Source organism: Saccoglossus kowalevskii, chromosome 6, assembly GCF_978046115.1.
Source record: "Saccoglossus kowalevskii chromosome 6, keSacKowa6.1, whole genome shotgun sequence".
NCBI classification, from domain to species: domain Eukaryota; kingdom Metazoa; phylum Hemichordata; class Enteropneusta; family Harrimaniidae; genus Saccoglossus; species Saccoglossus kowalevskii.
The window spans coordinates 38,017,601-38,041,085 of NC_140646.1; the positions used below are offsets into that span (position 1 = coordinate 38,017,601).

The window sequence follows — 23,485 nt, forward strand, 5'->3', positions numbered from 1 at the left end:
GCTGTCAATCGTAATATTAACCACGAGAAGCAACCTTTTGCAAGATTGTTCTTTTACGGGTAAATGTCATTAAAACATTACGTGGTTTCAATGTTTCAATGCGATGATTATATTTTTGTTTAATAGATTGGGAGTCGAGACCCCGGTGTCAGTGATATCAAACATTGAATGTTTATACTGATAATATTAAATGTCAATTAATTTCAAGTCAACAGTTAATGTAACTACGAATGAATAACTTCATGTTTACAGAACAGTGGGACAAAGTACGATCACGTCTGATTGCATGAGGAGTTCAGTAAGGTCATAGGTCAACTTGTTGCCTGAAATTATTTTTTCAATTAGTTTTTTCCCATCACCTGATAAGTAAACTAAAGGCCATATTTGATTGTATTCGGCAGGTCACTGAGTTTGTCATTATAGTATTGGATGCAACTATCATCACATATCAGGGACGTTACCTGAAGTTATTCCGTGTGACTGGATATTTGAAAGTCTGAAAGAAAGTAAAAACTAATTTGAATAAACTTGTGTAGTTGGGTATAGAAATTTACCAAATTTAAGGCTGACAAAATGGTCCTTAACAAATTCATTGTTCCCATGGAAACGATTTCGGATAATCTCGGGTTTTTGCTCTGTGTCACTTATTTGATGGAGTATTTCGTTCAGAAAAATATCTGAATTTGTAGTGTTTTTATATTTTCAACAAACTACTGCACTCACAATAAATCAATACAACATATGCACGTGCCACTCTGTAAATAAGCGTGACCGAGGTATGGAATTAAGACATCATTTACTTTGACGAGACTATTGTATGGAAGGCTGTCATCTGACTTCCCGATATATGGTGATAACACTGAAAGAAAAAAAAATAATCCTAGCTTTTGCCGGCGGTTTATCGACAATAAGAGGTAAATCGACGACATATTGCGCATGCTCAGAACAAATCATCCATGTATCAGACTTGGAGTAGAGTATTAACCATATATGTCAACGCGGAGTAGCACTGTCTGATTCAGTGTTGAGACCACGTGACTCATAGTGCTTCGTGGGACTGTACTCCCAATCCTAGTCGAGTCACTGAACCTCCAGGTGGAACATACACTTCTTGCGTCGTACCTCTTGTCCCTGGAAATACATAGCAACCATGTCAGGTATTGACACAGACGCTGTAAAGACTGCTTACGAGGATGTGAGAGATGACAGATCTGAAACATCCTGGTACGATATGGTTTGTTTTATTTCACCCATGTGTTATGTCTTATCAATTTCTGAAATTTACATTGCACTCAAATTGTTAACGTTAACGGTTTTAATTTCATTTCATCTATACGCAGGGTGTTTCTTAAATACAAAGATAATAAAATCGTATGTGACAGTGTGGGGACGGGATTTGAAGAATTCAAGTCGAAATTCACAGGTGTAGTATCGTGGATATTTATCAGCAGATTTACCCATTTAGTAATTGCAAATATAGCTAACATAGTGACCTTTGACACACTTAGGAAACCTGAGGTGTTTGCACAGAATTTCGTTCTTTATTTTATTTCATTTGCTAAAAATGACGAGATTATCAACGAGATTGGTTTCCATGTTCCAAGGCCCTTCCATGTATATGTTTCATTCCTCGTTTCAACAAATTAAGTTGCAGTGGGGGTTGCAGATGTTTGAGTAGACAGGGGTGCAGCGCCATACAGATTATCTTGATCACATGTCACCCACTTTGTATGGTTTTCAAGATAACTTTGTATCGCGTCCGTCTTCAGAATTTCTATTTTTAACGATTGATGACAAATTCACCGATCGAAATGTCAGGTTTCTCCGACTACTAGATATAATAATACAGATATAAAGATGTCTAATTATATGTCTCACGTGATGCACTGATGATACATTCTCATTCACAGACGACGAACGCGGGTTTGGATTTATACGCCTGGTGACTGGCGATGAGATGAGTAAACGGTCAAAGTTTGCACTCATAACTTGGATAGGACAAGACGTCAGCACGCTAAAGAAAGCCAAAGTCAGTACGGATAAAGGTCTCGTCAAACAAATAATCCAGGTATGTTTTAATTGTGCTTACACACAGTACATTGCGACGTATTTGATTGTAAAATGGTTTAAACAGTTGCCTTCTTCTGGTAGTCCAGCTTGGGTTCGTGGGTCCATGCTTCTATCGTTAACTGTGTTATCGCGTTATTATGTGCATTTAAAACAGATAAATATGATAAATTTAGACATTCTAGAGCGCATTTGTTGAAGCAAGGAGATACATAATCTAAACAGGTATGTATTTTTCAATATAAGGTACACGAATATCACTGTCTCTTGATGATTGCCTCACTTTGAAAAAAAAATAACGGTACAATAGTATATTGGGTCTACTACGTCAGCTGCATATCAGCTTCCCCAAAACACAACTTATACGCAAATTTAATTAAACTAGTGAATTGAAAACCCAGTGAATATACCTGCAACATCAAATCGTCTCCATTCAATGCATATTTCTCGTTCTACGGTATTCTGTGATACTGTAATTTAGGCACGTCATAATTACTGGCGCTATTGGCTGTCGCCTGGTTTCAATAGTATTATTCTGTGAAAGCAAGTTTGTTTAAATCGCCTGTCACTCTATCATGTACAATTTTTATTTACTCTGGTTTTGTTAAATGGGTTCATTATAGCGACTTTTATTTTGTTTAATGAAGCGACATTCAATAATTTGTAAGCTCGATTTTCGTAAGAAATATTAATTAATGACAGTAATAAAGAACACTAAAGCATGTCGGGAAAAGGACACGTGACCACGCCCAAGTGTGATTATCACCGCAGCTGACCTGATCATGGTACTCAACATAAAAAGGAGTACACATGATATAAAAACAAATCCTCCTTGCAAATATGTATCAAATGTTGATCCCTTTTTAACGCGAGTGTATGTCCATATGATAGAACTGATACAAATTTTATTTTATTTTATTTTTATAATGGAAGACAATATTCATAGTTATTTCAATGTGTAACTGTGACAAACAATAAGAAACGTTAAATAATTATTTTTTTTATAAAAAAAACTAATTAATTTTATATTTCTAATGATTGTTATCAATATTTCAATTGGTGTCAATATCTCAACGCGGGAAGATTTCAAGGAGGGTTACTCTAAATTAGATTTAAATACGTCAGGAATTCTAAAAAAACGTCAATGTTATTTGACTATAAAACCATAACAATAGTTTACCATTTCAGTAATGAATACTGAAATTGTAAACCCAATTCTAGACACTTTGACTCAAATATCGAAATAATTTGTCGACACTGCTTTATACAGCTTTCCAATAGAGGTAACCCGGATGTCACATTGATTGCAGCACCCGGTGTGCTTGCGAACGACACAATTATTTTACCGTTATAGGGAAGTTCTAATTTAACCCAACAACTCTGCATCCTCACTTGCGATGAACAGACGTCGCAGACAATGTCGTCCCACAATGCAATGTTGCAACCCCACCGATTGACAGTAAGCCTTTCATTGCGAAGTGGCGTGAGAAATAATCCTAAATGTATGTGTTAAGTGCATTTTCAATTCACCTTTTGTTTCCAATTGATATTAAAATCCTAAAATATATGCGCTTCATATTTAATCTGGAAAACAAGTCTATAAAATATAACAATATTGCAATACATTTAGTGATTATATAAATGTGAAAAACAATGCACAAACCAATTAAAATACAGTTATAATCGACCAAAATCTACTAGTTTTTCTGTTGTGCTAATGTCTATGGACGTCAGTGGTTTTTAGTTGTGATTCTATTAACTGAATGGTCAATATAATATCGTTCATGTCTGGACAATTATAGAACCAGGTTACCGTTATGATTTATTTTATTTTGGTAATCCATATAAATGATAATGGCTATAAAGTGTACAAATATTGTGTTGATCTGAGGCTGATACAAAGGCTTGATTTTGCTTTTATATGTTTATAATAATTCGTTGTAATAATGCTCATGTCAAACCAAATCGGTTGCAGCAATAATTTAGTATGAACAGTCTAAATTCGGGTTGGAACCTCAAAGTTTTTAAATATGAATACGTCACATCACCTCTCCAGATTGCAATCCCCACGTGACCCGGGGTTTATCTCTGAACAAAATAACCTATGACCCGTGTGAGACATGAAGCATGTATTTTGAAAATGTGTCATTATCATCGCCTCTGTTTATCCCCCCCCCCACATACGGACATTCCGATCATGTGCCCGTTCCATGCACTCATTGTCACTCCATCCTGGTCTGAATGGCATCGCACCAGCTGCATCCGGGTATATATCCACGAACTTTAAAAATAGTGATATTCTCTTGTCCAGTATCGAACGGAAATTGATAGATTTCCAGTCAACGCCAAGAAACGGAACTACAAACAAAGCTGGCATGTAATTAGAATAACGCCGGTTATGGAACTGTCTTATGGGAATCTTTTCATTTAGTTGGTTTGTACGACATCTGGCGGTAGTTTTCTGACGCTATATTTCATTTCATAATCAATTTAACATGTTAGGCGTGTGTTTGTGAGATCACAGCGACTGAGCATGCGCATACACGATGTACCAGGGTGTAAATCATGAATGCAATTCATCGAACAACCCGTGCATATCCATAGATATTAATGTGTGTATTTGTATACCAGACATATTCCCACACGAAAGGCACGTGGCACCCAAATGGGTAATTTTAACATCTAAATAGGTAATCTAATTTCCATGGAAATTACTGAATGTGGGTATATTTAAGTGAGCAAAATTACAATAATTATAATAGATAGTAATAATAGTGTTTAGGCAAGGTGTTTTAAATTTACCACCTCATCGAATTATTCAAAAAGCATTAATGAGTCGGTAGATACCGGTTTGGTGCCAGTGGTACAACATTAGTACAAACCTTGCATAATAATTAGTTAATTTGCATACACTTGTATTTTGGTGCGGCACATATAATACACGCAAAGCCTAACCACTTCAATCACAACCCAGTATAAAACACGTGACATGCTGTATGTACATACTTGAATACTAGTATATATTGGTATTCACGTGACACTAAACTGAAAATGAGAGTACAATAATATTGGGCGTTGCTTCACGTGATCACATTTCATCCAATGACAACCTGTCACGATCATCTGCTGTTTTCACACACGATGACAAGTCAAATGAATTTGCGAAAATCGATAACAGTCAATTTAGAATTCATGAAATTGTGTAGACGGACGACGTTGATTTATCGGCACCGCCATTTAGTGAATATAAAACACTGTGTACACACAGCGAGCACATAACAAGTATAACTTTGATTTCAACATGACATCAGACACAACGCGTCGTGTTCGACGTGGGTCCCATGCGACGTATACAACGTACGTAAAATAAATTGTGACAAAATTCGAACACACCGCCCTCTAAGTTATAATATATGTCTGTTACTTGTCCTTCGGCGTCTTGATTGTTTGCCGCTGTAGTCACCGAATAGTGCATTTTATCATTATAAACTTAGTTTACCTATAGAATAGAACAGTCACTATATTTACTCCGTAAAGAAACTAGGTTATTTATACTAGCACATAAACGTAAAGCTGCAAACGCACACACAGCCTACTAAACTAAACGCCTACTATAGCTCGTTACGCCTTAGGTATACCTAACAATTTGGAGGTTTTGTCGACCGACGGTCTCCTTTCGAACACTTGCATACTGGAAAGTTTAGCATCATTATACTTTATCCTACTAAAAACAAAATATTATTTTCAGATACTATTTTCATCATTGGCAACATCGAATAAAAGCTTAAAATTACCACTCACTGTAATGAAAATAAACTCGAATTTCAATGGAAAATCAGCAATTATACCGTATATACATCTCCTCTATTACCCTCCAGCCTCACCCTCCAGCGTTGCCATGACAATGATGAGACACTTTTGTATATATTTGTTAATTATATGTTCAGTTTCGACAGCTTTCAGTGAGACTACGGGTTCTGAATATTTCAGCTACTTCACAAATAAAAAGATAGTACTTGATGTCATAATTACTTCGGTGAATTTTACTGGAGACGGTATGATAGAAGAAGAAAGAAAGTGGTAGTGCTCGACCCCCTCCCATGTTGAAGTAACGCTACTACGTGTTAGGTTTTGCATAATGGTAGATACAACTGAATGTAAAACTTTTCTCCTAAAGTGTATATCTTTCCAGCCAAAATTTTTAATTAACATTTCCTTCGTTCTTCCACAATTGATCGACATGGTTTATGTCAATCTCTGACTACGAATTCGACGTGACGTTTATAATTATCTGCTTTTTATCAAATAATACCTAAAGCAAATTTCCGATTTTAAAATTCACAGACTGACAGTACCATATGTTGCATTGTTAGTTTGAAAGCGAGTAGCTTCGTCGATTACTCCAATTTGCGTATTGTAGTATGGCGATATATGCAAATAAAAACTGCAATGTCACATACTCACTTTGTTATCACGTATTCAAATTATCGAAATATAAACAGTGTATTATTCTTTCATTTTTAACATCAAAAATTGCTTAAGGGTGTATTATGTGACGTGTTGCCATGACAGCCTCCTCCTTGTTACATACTCTCTGTCTCTCGTATATGTACTTGGGCACGCATTTCATTTCGCGACACTCTCGGCACTACGAGATTATGTACTTCCTTATTTTCCATAAATCAGTTGAAGTGTCACTCGTTGTCGTTTATTGGTAAAACTAATGATTATCGACTGCACTCAGAGTATTAATGTCGTGCCATAGTACAGACGATATGATGTCTCGGCTCAGATCTTGATAACCGTTGTATGTTTCATGAGGTGTGAAACCGTGAATGATATATACTCTATGACGTCATACTAAAACCGTAAATAGAAAACGGACAGCTTCATGACTGCGATAAATCTCGATATAAACCCATCATAAAATAATTAAAATTTAATTTGTTTTCCAATGTTGTTACGTCCCAATTTGGCGATTACACTCGAGAGGGCGTACTAGCAGTGATTTCACACATGCGTGTTTATCGGGTAATGAGTTTTGTTAAACGACATACTATATTATAATAGCACAATGTTTCGTTATTGTTTTCCGTTTGAGTACTATATCCCCGTATTAACCGGAAACAACATCTGTTTGACAGTTTAATATTTGCCGAGAACGCAAAATTCCAAATAATTGCAAATGCTTTTCTTCTGCAGGTTTTTGCAAAAGAATTAATGATTACCGATATCAACGATCTGGAAGAAGACCATATAAGAACGGAAGTGCAAAAGGCAGGTGGTGCTATTTATGGCACGGGCAAGCGATAGTTATAGAACGTATCATCCAGTTATCATTAATGTCATAATCTCCTATTGTCATCTCTGCACGATAGTATTAATTCCCTTACGTATCATTTACATATACAATCTGTTGACTACAGCGACCAAATCTTGATGTGGGCGAATACGATGCACCCAATACAACACACAATATACCTTCCCTATAAATCTCGCCCCCTCTAGACAAACGATTGTGTGACGTAAATGGGAGAAATGAAACCCATTGATATTGTCGAATTTGGTTTCATCGGCATTCGTCCATCAATAAAAAATAACGTTTTTGAAAGATTTACAATATTCTGAATGACAAACAACAACACGATAGGCCGTAGTTGATTTTGAGAATAACAATGCCTACAACCATATACGTCATTATGACCGCACAAAATCGCATTGTCGCCATTACTGTATTCCATTATATAATTGTGAAAATCTCTTTGAACTATGATGGAAACGAAGAATGTTCTTGTCTAGTAATAGAGGGGCAAGGGGGTAGCTGGTACAGTTTTACGGAAAATAAAAAGGGCTTTTTACAATTTACAAGGAAAAAAGACGTTTTTACAGTTTACAGTGAAAATTGAATTTTGTGTCATCTAGTAGTTTTACAGTTTCGAAAATGTAATTTCCCTGGATTATTCTTTACGACTGTTTTCATTTGAATGTAAATTCTTGTACGTACCGAGAAAAATGACACATTTTTACAGTGTACGATAAAAATATTTGATTGATTACGTTGTACGTCTAGCCTGTGATTACAGAATTACGGAATTTATTTGTTCAATTTACGTTGTACGAACAAAAAAATATTGCAATTACGTTGAACGAAAATAATCCATGCCCCCCCTCCTGAGTAAATACCATTTATATCAACGGCTAACGAACTTTGGTTTGTCCGAAGAGGCAAGCGTAAACAAACATCTTATCCACCACATATTAGTAACCAATCACATCATTGCATGGTGGTTGCATGCGCCAATCACATCATTGCATGGGCCAATCACATCATTGCATAGTTGTTGTATGCACCAATCACATCACATCATTGCATGGTTGTTGCATGCGACAATCACATCATTGCATGGTTGTTGCATGCACCAATCACATCATTGCATAGTTGTTGCATGCACCAATCACATTATCTCCAGTTAATCTTTGTGTTTCGTCATTGGTGTCACGTGGTGGTAGTGGTTATATCATAGTATTTAGTGGTGATGGTATTTCGATGTCAAGTACACATATCGGTGAGTCCATATATTTCTGTGTCGAATGTTTCCCTTGTTCTCATTATATATATATATATATATATAATCCAGTATATAGTACGATATGTTAATAAAATCTTTACCAAGTGCTTAATAGTGGTTAAAATATATTTGAACATACTATATCTATATCGCATTGGACTACCACCCCAAACTGTATTAACAAATATATTCATTCATTGTACCGATCCGAAAACATATTTACGTAGTAGCGAGCTTTGATAAGCATGTTTTTATCACATGACGCAACTTGATGTAATACTATTACAATGAAACTACTAATAATGTTTTATTTTCATTTCACTAGATATCGGAATGAAACATCACCATGCAACTGTGAAATAGCACCGCTTATGTTTGTTACGTCACACCCGGCAAGCAACTGAACATATTTTATTATTAAATGATGTTTCCAATTATGCCAACATTTTCAAAATATCTTGTAATGTCACCATACTATAGTTTTCGACTATAATTATAATATACACCCGCTTTTTTAACACATAGAAATGGCGCCCTTGTGTTTTTTATTATCATTATTTTAATGTGATTGTGTCGTTAATAACAGTGTCACTCGCATACCAAATTGAAACTCTTGTTAAGAAAACTATGCATCCTTTAGAACATTCATTTCAAAGATGCTTTTTATATTTTCATGCATCTGTATAGGGAAAGTAGAAAAAACTAACTCGAAGTTGTTTAAAAAACACAACTCAACATTTTAGAAAGGGTTGTCATGTGTATAGTCCTGTCAACTCCACAGACACACAAGACTAGTTCTTAACTGTGAAACGTTCATATGTATTCTGCAACGCCACGAAGCGATGCGAATCGTTGTTGATTTCCTACTATAGCTTTAGGAATACACTGCATATTTTAAAACGTTTATATTTGTTGACAAAGCAATTCTTGTTTTTGAAAGTTTCTGTATTTTGTATTTAATTCAATTGTCTAATGCGAATGATAAACTATTAAAATGTGATACTGTCAGAAACAGAATTTGTTATTTTTCATGCCATGGAGAATATGTATACAGTTTCTATAATTTGCGCCATCTGCCGACGAAACGCCAATGTGACATAAGTGTGCGTCATTGTGAGGTAGTCAGTTAATACAAAAACTATTTATGATTATTTGCTACCATATGCCAAACATTCGAACATCACTTATACACCCATCAATGTCATTTTGAAGTCATCGCGAGAGGGCGTTACTAATAGGTAAGCTATATTATGTTGACTATTTTAACCAAAGTACAATTGCTTTACCAGATTATACAGCCACTTATAGACTAGATCAGTCTGCATGTCATCGCGACTTTTAATGTCATTGTCTTGAATTGCGCCCTCTATCAACTAGTGCACGTTTTAGCCACATGTAATTTTTTTTCGCTTTAGGTTTCACTAAACTAACAGGAGGGGGTTTGAAACGACTCAACAAGGAATAATGGCAAAAAATTACATGCAGAATTACTCTCCGTTATTGATCCAGGAAGGATCGTTTTCCCCAAGATTTTTTTCCTGTGCAAATTATTTTTTTTCAATTGTCCGACCCCCAGTCTCCAATAGTCAACCCTTAAAACAGGCAATCTAATATCACATATGGAGATGAAGAATCTCAATTCAATCACAATATTTGGCTACGTTTGGCAGTTTTTTGTGTTGTGGGTGGGTGTGTACTTAAAAGAATTTCCTTACCCAGGTCTTAATTACTCAGACTTCATGGAAGCCACTGACAGCAGAGTGATACGGTATTCTGTGTTTCAGCACCCAGAACAATAGTCATGTGAGGGCACCATTGAAGACCCTCAAGGAACTGTGAATTAATGGTCTAATTTTCATGCCTCTTTCTATTGTCCAAGAAAGTATCATACAGAAAGAATAGAGTCTTCAAAAACAGTGTTCACATTACACTTCTTTCTACTATACCAGGAAATATTAGATAGTATACAACATTTTGAGTCATATTCCCGGGTCATATTCAGTTTGCACATGACAATTTCACAAGTAAAAGTATTCAAATGTCACTTGCAAGGGCAAACAAGGAGTCTGTGATCATTGTACTTCATCATAATGTTCAAGACCAAAGCTTAAGCTGATGCCAACAAGGAAAGAACTGTACTGCATTTTTAAATACGTTACATAGTATTATTCAACCAACCAATCAATAAATTATTATTATTATTATTATTTGTCGCCAATGTTGTAACATAAAATAAGGAAAAAATTATGCATGAACAGTCCCTGTTAGTTATCAAAATTAAGATATATAGTTTTGTTTAAAATACTTTAGTTGGAACATAAACATGTCAGAGATATGGATCAAGAAGCTGATTTAACATTAAAATGATTGACATTCAGTCATCTTGTATCAGATCGTCAAACGAGTATTTGTCCATATTGAGAGATATTGCTCTGGAAAAGCATTAATTAAAACTAAATGGCCACCTATCGCCCATTTTGAATCGGATCGTCAAACAAATACATCTGTATATCTATGACATGTTGTATAATGAATATATAATATTTGAACACAAGCAGTCAAAGCGTGTCAGAGATACGACACTAGAACCCATTCATTAAAACAAAATGCCCTTCAGTCGGCCATTCTGAATGCGATCTGAAAAACAAAATGACATGACAAAGTTCCATAATGTCTGATGCATGTACCAAGTTTGAACAAAATCCATCTGTAAACAGCCAAGATCCAGTTTTAAAATGACAGAAATGCTTGATTTTAATAATTTTTCAGCACAAAAATGGCCGCCAGTCAGCCATATTGAATCAGATTGTGAAATAAATTCATGTACAGAGTTCAATCCATATTTCGCGTTTTCCGACTGCATTCAAACAGAGACAAATAATGAAGTTTTCATAGACCTGCTTTGGTATGTCCAGGGTACATATCTAATGAGTTAAAGATCATAATTCTTCTGTGAGTCAAATTATATCAAACACAATGAGATGGTATCCTTTCTGCCCTTTAACAACCTGTTAGGAATCTGTCCCCAAAAAGAATGACCAATATTTTAGTTTATTGTCTCAATAGACATATCAAGTATACATTGTATTTAATATTGTAGATAAAGCCTCATGAGTATTCAGATTCAAATCTTACAAGTTACATAAAGTGATTGATCCTTTACTGTAAATGATGCCATCATGTCTTATTTGAATCAAATCTATTTGAGATTTATGAAAAATGAATGAAATGACAAACAATGATTTGCTTCCCCATTTTTTCAGACTAGAAATTGTACTTTAAATTGGAGTGCCAATGCAATATGAATTTCCTAAATTGAATTTATTCATTATAATATAAACTACTGTACATAGCAAACAGGAGTTTTGGGTTAACCTAACCTACAAATGCCATCACACCGAAATGTTGGTGCAATATTTTTTACACATTTGTCTACAATCATTTTTGTTGTTAATTTAGGACCACATGGACACAATTTCTCCTTGGCTAAAAAGGTGATGAAAAATGTTCACAAAATCTGGGAAGATTTATGCAGCTTTACTTTGTGATAAGTGACAAAAAGGCATTTAAAGATTAACAAGCTAAGTGATTTGAGCCATTATCTAGACTAGTTTCATCTTCTTGGAAGCATTTTCCATAATTTCTTCATCATCTGTGTTGCCCAATGGAGATACAGACTGCAGAAGTGGAGTATCAAATGCACGCCCAAATAAGGAGAGAAGGAGTGCGACGCCATAACCAGTTGCTCTCTCTCCCTGTCAAAGATACAGAGGACATGAAACATTAAACATAGCTTAACTATTACAACCTTGCATATCTAAATTAAATAACAAAAAAAATGATGTACATATATTTTTGTTACATATCACATGCACGAAATAAGTATAAAAGTTCTAAAATAATGTAATAATATATCTAAGCATTTTGCAAGAAAAAAATAATAGTACATCAACATATCAAAGTAAAATTTGACAAGAAAAATATATTTACAATTTAAACAAATAGCTTGGTTAAAAATGAAAACAAACATTCATCCAGAAAATCACTCTGGGCAAAGCAAATACTCACACTGTGTACGGGTGATGCCATGTCAATGTGTAACCAAACACCTGGGAAATCAAATCCTATATGAGCACCAATGAAGAGACCAGCACAAGAACTTTGTGCATTACCTCGATCCTATTAATGTATCGAAGGAGACACAGAAAATAAACAGGTCAGAACTCAATGATTAACACACACCAACATGTCGTACTGTGTGTATTTTAAAAATCACAATAGTATTAAAGGGGAAGAAAACACAACCTTTTCATGGTATCCATGTCAATAAACTGTATTCTGACAATCATTCTGTGATATTGCGTTAAAAATATACCAAGCTGTATTCCTGTAACAAGGGTCTAAGTTTGCCCATTAACTTGGCTTCCAACCATTGTAATGGCAGTGGTTTTATTTACAAGAGTGTCTCAGGTAATTAAGAAAGTTAGTAAAGAATAAGTCTGATAACTCACAGAAACAGAGTTTTTCATGTCAGCCACAGCACTGGCAAACTCATTGAAATGAATCTCAGGGCAGTATACAAGAGGGAAGACAAGATCACCAGAGTTCTTGCCAGCTTTGACACATGCTAATTCCCATTCTTCTCGATTGGTCAGTATTGCTCCATGGATTTTACCCGTTGAAATACCTTGAGCACCAGTTAATGTTGCCATGTCAACAATAATATCCGACTTTAAATCTTTACTTGCATATGACACCTGTAAAAGATTTAAATAATAATTGACTTGACAGCATAGATAGCATTACATCTTTAGCATGTAGAAACATTAAGATGGGGCTGTGAATCCTCCTACAATGGATAGAAATCAATCTAATGGAATGTCTTAAATCGTAATCTAGCTGCATAAACCTAGCCTACATATGATAAATTGTAATAATACAGGCAGTCACTATAGATATGAAGACTGCTGATATTAAATGATGTATTGGTACAAAACTGTCAACCAGCAAATAGATTTTCAGCTTATTGTTGTGCATAAAAATATTTCCTACAATTTGTACCACCAAACACATCACAAAAACTCAAGTTCAGATATTATGTGTGTTCACCACACACATGGTTATGTTCATGATTTAAATTGTTACTAGACTGCAATTTACATGTCAATTTACATGTCATGTCATTATAACAGACGAAAGAAAATCATTGAAACACATGCACTTCACAAAGCATATTTTTAAAATGACAATCTATACCAAGTTTTTAATACTATGTTAATATCTATATGAAGTTATAATGGTATTTATTACACAGAATGGTTCAAGATCACACAATAAGCGACAGCGATCATAAGGTCGAAAGCAGCCTGTATCTTTAACACTAAAACACAAAGAGCACGTTCAGTGCATTGATACATGTATATTTTTCAAAGTCCCAAGAAAGTCGGAAAAAAACAAACTCAAATTACAGCCCTTTACATCACTCATATTTCTCCAGCGGAAGGATGTAAAATACATTCTCAAGTCTTCATGGTAATTAAGACAAGTGTTATTGTACCTACCCCATCAGCCAATACCAGCCTCCCTTCAGCATCAGTGTTGTTAATTTCAACAGATCTTGGAAAGGAAAATGTTATTCAGTTACAATTAACATGAATTTTTTACATGTCTGATGTAAATTGTCATGCAATATGTAGAGGTTATTCACCGTCAACAAGAAAATATCATGTTATATCACAAGTTTTCATATTTGATATTCTCACGAGTCGGCTTTCAGAAAATACCATAGTTGCCTGCCCCTGTATTCTCTGGTGACCCACTAATTTAATTTCTAGATCTTTGAGTGACAGTATACCTGTAATGCATTTATCCTATGGTGGCTAATCAACTGACATAACATAATTACCTTCCTGAGTACATGACATGGATATCATCTGGTCTCGTTGCTATGGGACCAACAGAATTCTCTGCTAGACACAAGACAGCATGCAGATTCTCTTGAAAACCCTGAAAGCAACAATTCATTGTCAGTGGATCATACCAATTATAATCACATTATACTCTTAGTAATTGTGATTAAAATTAAATAAATGATTGAAAAAAGTAAAAAGTATAAAAATTAGCAAATAAAACATTGACACTAAAAACAGCAGAAATCCAAGAAATTTATCCAACTATAATGACTTCATCTCTTTATTCAAGTGTACAGATTTATGACTTAAACTGACATGCTGCAACATTCTATTACCGGTATGTAAATTTAAATTAAATTAGTAAATCAATCAATCCATGGAATGGAATTATCCACTGTCTTGTTTGCATCACACATGCTGAATCACAGCCTGCTGTAATATAAATACATAACAAACCCACCTGCTGAACAGCTGCTTGAAAAGCTCCTAAGATTGCAGCAGCACCCCCACAGTCCCGTTTCATTCCTGGCATAGTTGTCTGAAATAAAGATGGAGACAGTATATCAGCAAGATCCATGCATAACACAATTATTCCATTCAAATGTGTACTCAATAACAATTTCATCTAGAACTTTTCATGACAACACTTGGCCTTTAACATTATACTTTTCAAACCATTTTAGCATTTCTTCTGAATTCAAAGAATAAGAGCACACATTTAAAGTGATTTTAAATTTGTTTTCTAACTTCTTCGCACTCACCCAGAGTGACCTGCAATGCATTTGTTATTTACTTGTTTCACCAACTAAGCTAGTTAACAGCCTTCAGTGTTTTTCTACGGCCAATACAACACAGTATCTCAACCATCATTCGCTATAGTTTCAAGAGCTAAAACAATGAAGATTGTTATGTCTACAAAGTTTATATTCCTGACATTTGTTAATAGAAATAGTGACAATTGTAGGATGCTATTGTTTTCAGACTGATTATGTACAGTACACAATTACAGTAGTTTTGATGACAGAACATTGCGATGGGATGATGTTTGCTGATAATGAACATTTGCAGTTACCTAATACCAGTTTTATTTAAAATTGCATGTTCTGGTTGTTTAATCATATAAAATAAGGTTTTCACAACAACAAAAAACTACTGATATTGGTATGACATGATAATTTCCACATTTTGAATCACATATACCGAGTGACTTACAGTGATATCAATAGTTTGTAAACAGAAATCCACGTGAATTTAACGATGTCAAACCACAGTCCCTCAACAAATTTGTTCTAAGGTGTTAATCCCCCAATCGCTGGTAACAGTGCACTTTATACTTGTGGAGTGAAGCCGATGACGTCATAGCATCACGGCGTCTTCTTAGATTCCGTTCTGCTCGAGTAAATCTTGTGTTGAGGGACTGTGGTGAAACCAACCTAAATATGCAACTGCGGATGTCGAGGTGCTGTCACTAATATTTACATGAGATGAATGTAATTGGTCAAGACATGTCATAAAATTATTAATTTTGGCATTTATTTTCTTTCCCAGCATGAAATATTTGTTTAGAGAAAAACTGCCTTGAAAAATGCAAAAATGGATGTTTTTGGAGCAATTTTAAAGCATTATTCCATAAAAAATGAATAGTGATAGTAATCATCAGAACTAGAAAGCCCCAACAATTCATTATAACCATAAGTATGTCACATATGTACGCAAATGAAATTTAAAGATATGGTGAAAACTTTTCATGATAGGATAGGCCCCAATGATAAATGGCTCAAAAATCATCATTTTCATGAATGTTTGTCAAGTTGTTTCAATGGTAGCCAACCCTAATTCAGAACTTTAATTTTGAAAAACAAAATACTCCCTTGTCGGCCATTTTTTATAAAAAGGTAAAACAGATGAATAGGAATTTGCTTTGTTATTGTCCAGTTGGTGGTCAAGACATCAATTTGGGTGAGCTTTTGCCACAGTGTTTTAGACCTCCTGCAGTGGCTGGTTGGCAAAAGTTACATGTGGTTTGTGTAGATAATCGGATAACACGCACTCACCTTGCCCTTTATACTAAGACCACCAGTGTCATAGACAATGCCCTTACCAACCCATGATATAGTCTGTGTTGCATTATCTGGTGTATAACTAAGTACAGCCAAAGCAGGTGGGTTGATAGCTGCTTTCCCAACACCATAAATACCTACAGTTTTAAAAGTGAAAATATTTTATGAATTTTCTCTTCACAGCACAAAGTAAACATGACATAAAGGGTCATACTCTGGATGCACAGACAGGCATACATACACACATGCATGCAATCACATTTTTTGACTTTGTAGTTTACCTCCAAATCCTTTCTTATTCAGTTCTTCGCCTCGGATTATAGTAGTTTTCACATTTTTACCAATAGACTTGAGTTTCTCCTGTACTTGATGTATTTCCTACAAAGATGGAGGTATATCAAGTCAAACAGAGTATGGTACCTCTTTTTGAGACAATAACAAGGGTTGTCAATTCGTAAGTTAGTTGTTACAGTGTCATGTAGAGTTGCAAACATTTTTACTGATTAATCTAATTAAAGTGGAATTGTTATAACAGTGCAGTGCATCAGGGTTCTCCCACGGTGCACAAAATTCTGTAGGGTGCACCAAGGAACAAGCAAGTGGGCGTGGCACCTACACTTTAATCTGGTTGTGTGAATGCACAACCACAATGTGTGCATGCAATATACAAATGCAATTCGATTGGATCATATGTTAGAAAAAAATAGTTTTCCTATTTGAGTTGGTCAGATCTTCACAGGACAAGCAAAGCAAAATATGAATAAACAAGTCAATAACAAGTAACCATCCAGTTTTTAGTGGCTGTTATAATTAGTGCCAAATTATTTACACCCTTGCAATGGACATGATACAAAATGGAGCCAGTTTATTTGTGTGATTCCTTCCTTTATTCAGCCATGACATTTATAGTGTACTTCTAAAAAAGGATAATCAGTCACCTTGAATCACAATCTGAAACAAATGTATGTGCAAATGTGTTACATGATGTATGTCCAAAGTTTGAACATGGTCAGTCCAGTCATGGTAGCAATATGGCTCTAAAACAGCAATCGTTAAAAACAAAATGGCCATCAGTAAGCCATTTTGTATCAAATCTAGGAAAAAATTATGAGCTGCATCAAGGACCCGTTATGTTTAATGAAAATACCAAGTTTGAATGAAATATGTCTATGCACGCCTGAGATTTGGTTATGGAATGGAAATGATTTTGATGAACTTTTTTGCACTAAAATGGTGGCCATTTGGCCATCTTGAATTGGATCATGGAACAAATGCATGTGCATATGTGATATTATGTGTGTGTCTGTGAGAAGTTTGAGTGAAATTGGCCCAGGCATGTCTGAGATATAGATGCGAACAGATGTAAGGTGAAATTGGTGAAATTATAATAAAATGACAAAAAAATCAGATTGTAGTATGACTTACTGTTATGAAATCATCTGTGTTCATTTCATTACAAGGTGTGTCAACAATCCTTTGTGCTAGTCTAATTGATGCAGCAGATGATTCTAAAGTACTCATTTCTGATTCCGTCAGTGGTTTATCCTTGTCATCACCAACCAAGATAAACTCAACTGTCACTGTGCGAGGGCTAAGCTTAGCACTACCAGATTTACGAGTAAATAAAGGAAATGCTCGGGCAACTGCGCATCCAGATGCATAGACATTACTTCGCTGGCACACCAACTGTTAATAAAAGTTAATAAAAAAACAGTACATGTAATTTACTGTATTTTTCAGTTTTATAATACAACATAGATATGATGATACATATATGATGAAGTTCTCCATTCATGTGAATTCCATGCATGCATGAATTGAATGTACATCATCACAGTACGCAGTAGACATTCGGGAAGGTTCAATTGTGGAAACAGAAAAGAGTGAGATTAAATACTACTATATTCAAAAAGACAATACACATATACATGTAATAAATACTTGTACATTTGTTGTTCACAGTCTGGTTTATCAACGAGCACCTATGGCCCAAGTTTCATTAAAATCTGGTAAACGGTTATAAAAATTAATTAGGCATAAATTTTGACTCTAAATTAATCAGGTCTGTGGATTATCCAAGAAAACCTTTATACCAAATTTCATCAAATTTGATGAGTGGTAAAAATAAAAACAAATTTGTAGAACAACTATAAATTTGATAATTTATGCAAATTATTTAATTAGAATGCACAAAATTCAACCCTAAATAAATCGCATTTGTGTCTTACTACAGAGAAGCTACATACTAAGTTTTATGTAAATCGTTTGAGTGGTTCTTGAGATAGCTGTGAAGAGGCTGAAAGTCTAGTAAACACCAAAACTAATCCGAAGACATATTAGTTTCATTGAACATACATACATACACACACACAGAATAACCACAGAGACTCCCATTGTGTGTTTCCACACAGGAGTTAAAAGTTAATTAACCAAAACAAAACCAAATCAGTAATTACTGGGTACCGTACTTACCACTACATTCTCATCACCAACACCAGTTAGACATGTTTTGACAAGTTTAGTAATGGAATGTGATCTAGCTGGGCAGTTATGACGACTAGATTTCAGCGGTAACACTGCCACTGTTGCATTGTTAAACCAGAGGGAACATGCATCTGTGGGCGATGGATGAAGACATCTGACAGCTGCTTTGAATCCCTGTGAGAAGAAAACCAAATTACAATTAACCTCAAATCAAAAACTATGCCCCTCTTGATGATATTACCAGCAATATTTTACTGAAAATTGCAGCAAAACAAATGAACTGAGAGGGCACAAAGCGTTATCTGTTATGTAAATTTGCATAATGACAGTGTGTAAAGTGTACTTTTTTGTTGTTGAAAAATTAGCAATAGTTGAACACAACATAATTTATATGCCATTCACATGTATCAGTTTATGGTTGCCATGGCACCACTTATATTCAAAAAAAAAAAAAAAATTCAAAAATATCTTACTACAACAAAAATGTAGATCTATGAGATAGCATTAATAGGTTTCAACTGAGTAACCATTGCTTAAAAATGGAATCTGGAAGACAAACAATATCAAACACCTCTGAAGAAGAAAAAGTATCAGTATATGAGATATATGTTCAGAAAATAAAAAATAAGATATACATCATTTTATAATATCATGTTCCTTTTATAAAAGCCAGGACAAAGATTTATTTGAAATATAAATAAAGACAACATTTATTTGACAAAACAACAAAATATATCACAGTCTTTGCTAATCTAAACATTTACAATTTATAATGATAATTAAAAACAACAAGCAGCCTATCGGCTGAGATAGCTCCGCTGTTAGCAATGCACATTGCAATTAAAGAACAGAAGATATCATTAGAGAATGAACAATATGCATAGTATCGAAACAATGGGGCTTTCTTGCGACACAATTAACACCTCAACCGACTGAAGTGTTTTACGTTACAGATGAATGAATGGAGATGTCTGTTTCTGTCACTTGTAGACAACTAACCTGTAGAGTTCCAACAAGTATGGGTGGGATGAGAAGCATTATATATTAAGTATCAAAAAATCTGTATCCATGTAAATATTGAGTTTGACGCACGTCAAAGTATCGGCTTATTTGTTGTTATCACAGTGGGTGACGACTGTGTTTTAAATTCAGACAAAAACCATCGCAGTTATAGACAAAATGCCAGTGCCTGGTGATTGTTTTTTTATGCGAGGTTACAACGGGTCGAGTTGTTTTTAATTCCAGCTGAGGTCAATTTACAAGTAAACTATCTCAAACATTCCATTGTGTGGTTCACATCTTCAGAAAGCTGAGACGATGAATAGAGGAAGACTACTTTTTGATGCGTCCTTCTTACAAGGTCATAGGAGTCAAACTGCGTGAATATTTAATTAAACATGGTTGCTTTGTTTTAACAAACGTCCTCTCAAGTGAATATGTGACTTTGTATCAACTTCATGTTAAACTGAGCGTAGCTTTCATTCCAGCATTCCATGGTTTGTCCCCACGCTTACTTTTAAAAGTGAGCGCACTCCAGCGTTCCATTGTTTGGCTCATACAAGTGTGTGCAACAACTCGTTGTCACTGAGCGTTGTTTACAGACGCCGACAAATGAAAACACCAAAGACTAAACAAACGTCAGAGTTGCATCTTTATCATTAAATATAATTGTAGCCGATCCTGGCATTTATCTTGCATAAATCAAAATTGTACTCTCCAAAACTCATGTATACACTGGCGACTTATGGTTACTTGAAATCAGACACGCGCACTTCTCATTACATTGTAGGTCCCATGCCCATGCCTACACGTAAAAGTGAGCGTAGTCCCTCATTACCAGACGCGTCCATCTTACAAGGTCATAGCATTCAAACTGCGTGAATATTTAATTAAATATGGTTGCGTCAGTTTTAACAAACGTCTTGCTCATGTGAATCCAGATTGGATTCTTTAATTTATGTTAGACCTCTGAAACGTTAAGAAAAAAAATCCTACCGACTGACCAAATTTTTAAATTTTTCGACTTGAGGGCAACATAAGTTTTTTTTTTTTTTTTTGGTCTTATGATTGTATTTTAGACATTGTTATTTGTTATTCTTGCTATATGAGGTTAGGATAGCCATTTTTGATTAGTCAATGACTTTTGTAGTTTTCTTGTGAATTTTCATTGTCCTTGTTATGTATAATTATATAATTCCTTCTGAGGAATTTTACATGTTTCAATAAACAGTATTTACATATTCATCCCACAACACATTAAGACTGTGAAACAGTGTATGATAAAGAGGTTATTACCGGTACATGGCAACCTTGTGATATTGCATTGTTTTTGCTTGTCATCTTGGAATTCTGACTTGTCTGCGAATTATTCAGACAGTCAACAAGATGGCTTGCAACTTTGCAAAAACACTTGGTTTTTGCTTTGTTTTAGATGTGGCGATGCTAGTGTCAATTTGCTAAATGCCTGTATGAATAATTCTCAGAACCACTGTAAATAAACCTGTAAACCCTTTTATTTTTGCTCAGGTATTTTTTTTCTCTAGAAAATGTGTGATTTAACATCGGTATTTGCCACAAAATCATTAGGTAATGTTTTGTTCTGTAATATTGTTGGAACAAGCTGAAAATTTCATAACTATAATTTATTATTGCATAATTTTTGTTCTGTGAACTGTTTAAATAATTATCCTCATTCTGGAGTTTGGAAATAACGATTCTAACCAAAATGTGGATGCATTTCAATTGCAAGGTTCCTGAGCTTACCATACCCTGGGGTTTTTAATTGGCAAAGCAACATTCTCAAATTTCTGCTGTTATGTGATGTAACCTGTTTATAAATATGACATCAGATCAGAATATGCAACAAAATGACTATTACAACATCCCTATAAACTGCACAATCAAAATGATGTCACAATGACATATATGGGTGAAAGAAACAATATTCAAATCGACAAATACGCTTGGTTGTACAGTCATTCATCATCTAGAAATAGTAAATTCTCTCAAAAAAATCTTCAATAAATGTCCAATTTGATTGGTGAAAACTCTCGAATTGGACCAACTGCGGTGAAAATTAATAAAATTATGGTCACTTGATAGTTATGGCATACTTATGATACAACTATTATGTGACTATGATTCAACTAGTAGCAAGAATTTATAAAATTAAGGGACACATTTGTGTGTGTGACATGTGATGAACAATTCATGTGAATTGACGAAGTCACATGATCAAATTGCAGGATAACCAAAAACATGTACATGTAGTAACATTTCAAGAAATTCTATATTTAAAAATTAGTGAGGCAATCTGTGAAAGAACTGATTAGTGTTCATCTCAGATTATTTTTGGTAGTGATACAAAAGGCGTGTAATACATACATTTTGCATTTTTAAAATCTTTCAAAGCATCCAATGGACTGGCTAGAAATTCATTTGATTGGCACGCAGGGAATGGATTCACTTTCAAAGTCTGCAAAGTAGGAAATTTTACTTTTTCCGAGATCTTGATTGCATATATGCTTACTAAATTTGCATACGGTAGGTGCCTTATCTTGTACATTGAAATCCTTGCATTTTGGGGCAAATCTGTTAGGATTAGGTCACCTGCTGTTCATTGTTTTTATGATTAATTGTCGTTACCAGGGTAAACAAACATTGTATCTCACTGTGAGATGTAATGCATAGGTCATATATTGTCACTGATATTGACTTCCGGGCTAGTACTTTTTTCAGAAATCAGGGCTTTTGAAAATATGGTAGATAAATATAGCATTATAATTACAGATTTATCACGGTGTTCCTAATATATAATTGGCTCCTGTTTTCAAAATAGAATACCGTTCACTGTTAATTGAGTAATATTAACGATCCTCACCTCAGCGTCAACTCTCGGCTCCAGCTTAGGCTTGACCAACTCAAAAGGAAGACTGGTCAGTGCATGCAGCTGACCGATGATAACTACCGTTTTGTCATTCGGGTCTGATTGAGATACAACGTGTGAATACTTCAACTCAACATTCGCCATCTTGAGTTAAACTAATATGATTGATACTTCACCAGATTTCTTAACTAATCGTTGCACTGTTCATATGTCAGTACCGTACCGAGTTTCAATATTTCCGCAAATCAACCAGCCGGCCTCAACGACCGGAAAATGTGATGCATTCTGGAACCCGGAACCTCGATTTTTGAACTCTTCCGGTTGCATGAAATGCATGAAATACAATCCTTCGACATACTCTTCTTACTCAGTTGAAAAGTTGGAGCTATTTTACGCTTGGAGTTAATTAGTAAAGAATGCCAAATCCCCAAAGAATGGTTTTCGTGTACATGTATTTTTAAAAATATCATTTGTCAAATTCAGTCTCCATACCTAGTCAGCAGTCAC

General features: G+C 34.9%; 2 protein-coding genes and 1 long non-coding RNA gene across 3 annotated transcripts; 2 read left to right on the forward strand and 1 right to left on the reverse strand.

The window, feature by feature from the left end:
- The first annotated feature begins 1,029 nt into the window (after window positions 1–1,029).
- LOC102802628 (coactosin-like protein) lies at window positions 1,030–8,164 on the forward strand. Its single transcript, XM_085500877.1, has 4 exons — window positions 1,030–1,224; window positions 1,341–1,423; window positions 1,911–2,068; window positions 7,270–8,164. The coding sequence occupies exons 1-4, from the start codon at window positions 1,151–1,153 to the stop codon at window positions 7,378–7,380; spliced, it is 426 nt and encodes a 141-aa protein (XP_085357003.1). The 5' UTR covers window positions 1,030–1,150; the 3' UTR covers window positions 7,381–8,164.
- Window positions 8,165–8,304: 140 nt separating this feature from the next.
- On the forward strand, window positions 8,305–9,653 carry LOC146742762 (uncharacterized). The gene is made up of 2 exons (XR_014929860.1): window positions 8,305–8,633; window positions 8,962–9,653. It is a non-coding gene; the product is annotated as an uncharacterized LOC146742762 (long non-coding RNA).
- A 2,285-nt stretch (window positions 9,654–11,938) lies between these two features.
- Window positions 11,939–23,240, reverse strand: LOC100373969 (putative aminopeptidase NPEPL1). The gene is made up of 11 exons (XM_002736251.4): window positions 22,973–23,240; window positions 19,081–19,266; window positions 18,034–18,294; window positions 16,890–16,986; window positions 16,603–16,745; window positions 15,009–15,086; window positions 14,542–14,642; window positions 14,198–14,252; window positions 13,148–13,393; window positions 12,705–12,815; window positions 11,939–12,391 (listed from the first exon to the last, which is right to left on the reverse strand). The coding sequence occupies exons 1-11, from the start codon at window positions 23,120–23,122 to the stop codon at window positions 12,239–12,241; spliced, it is 1,581 nt and encodes a 526-aa protein (XP_002736297.1). The 5' UTR covers window positions 23,123–23,240; the 3' UTR covers window positions 11,939–12,238.
- Between the last annotated feature and the right edge of the window lie 245 nt (window positions 23,241–23,485).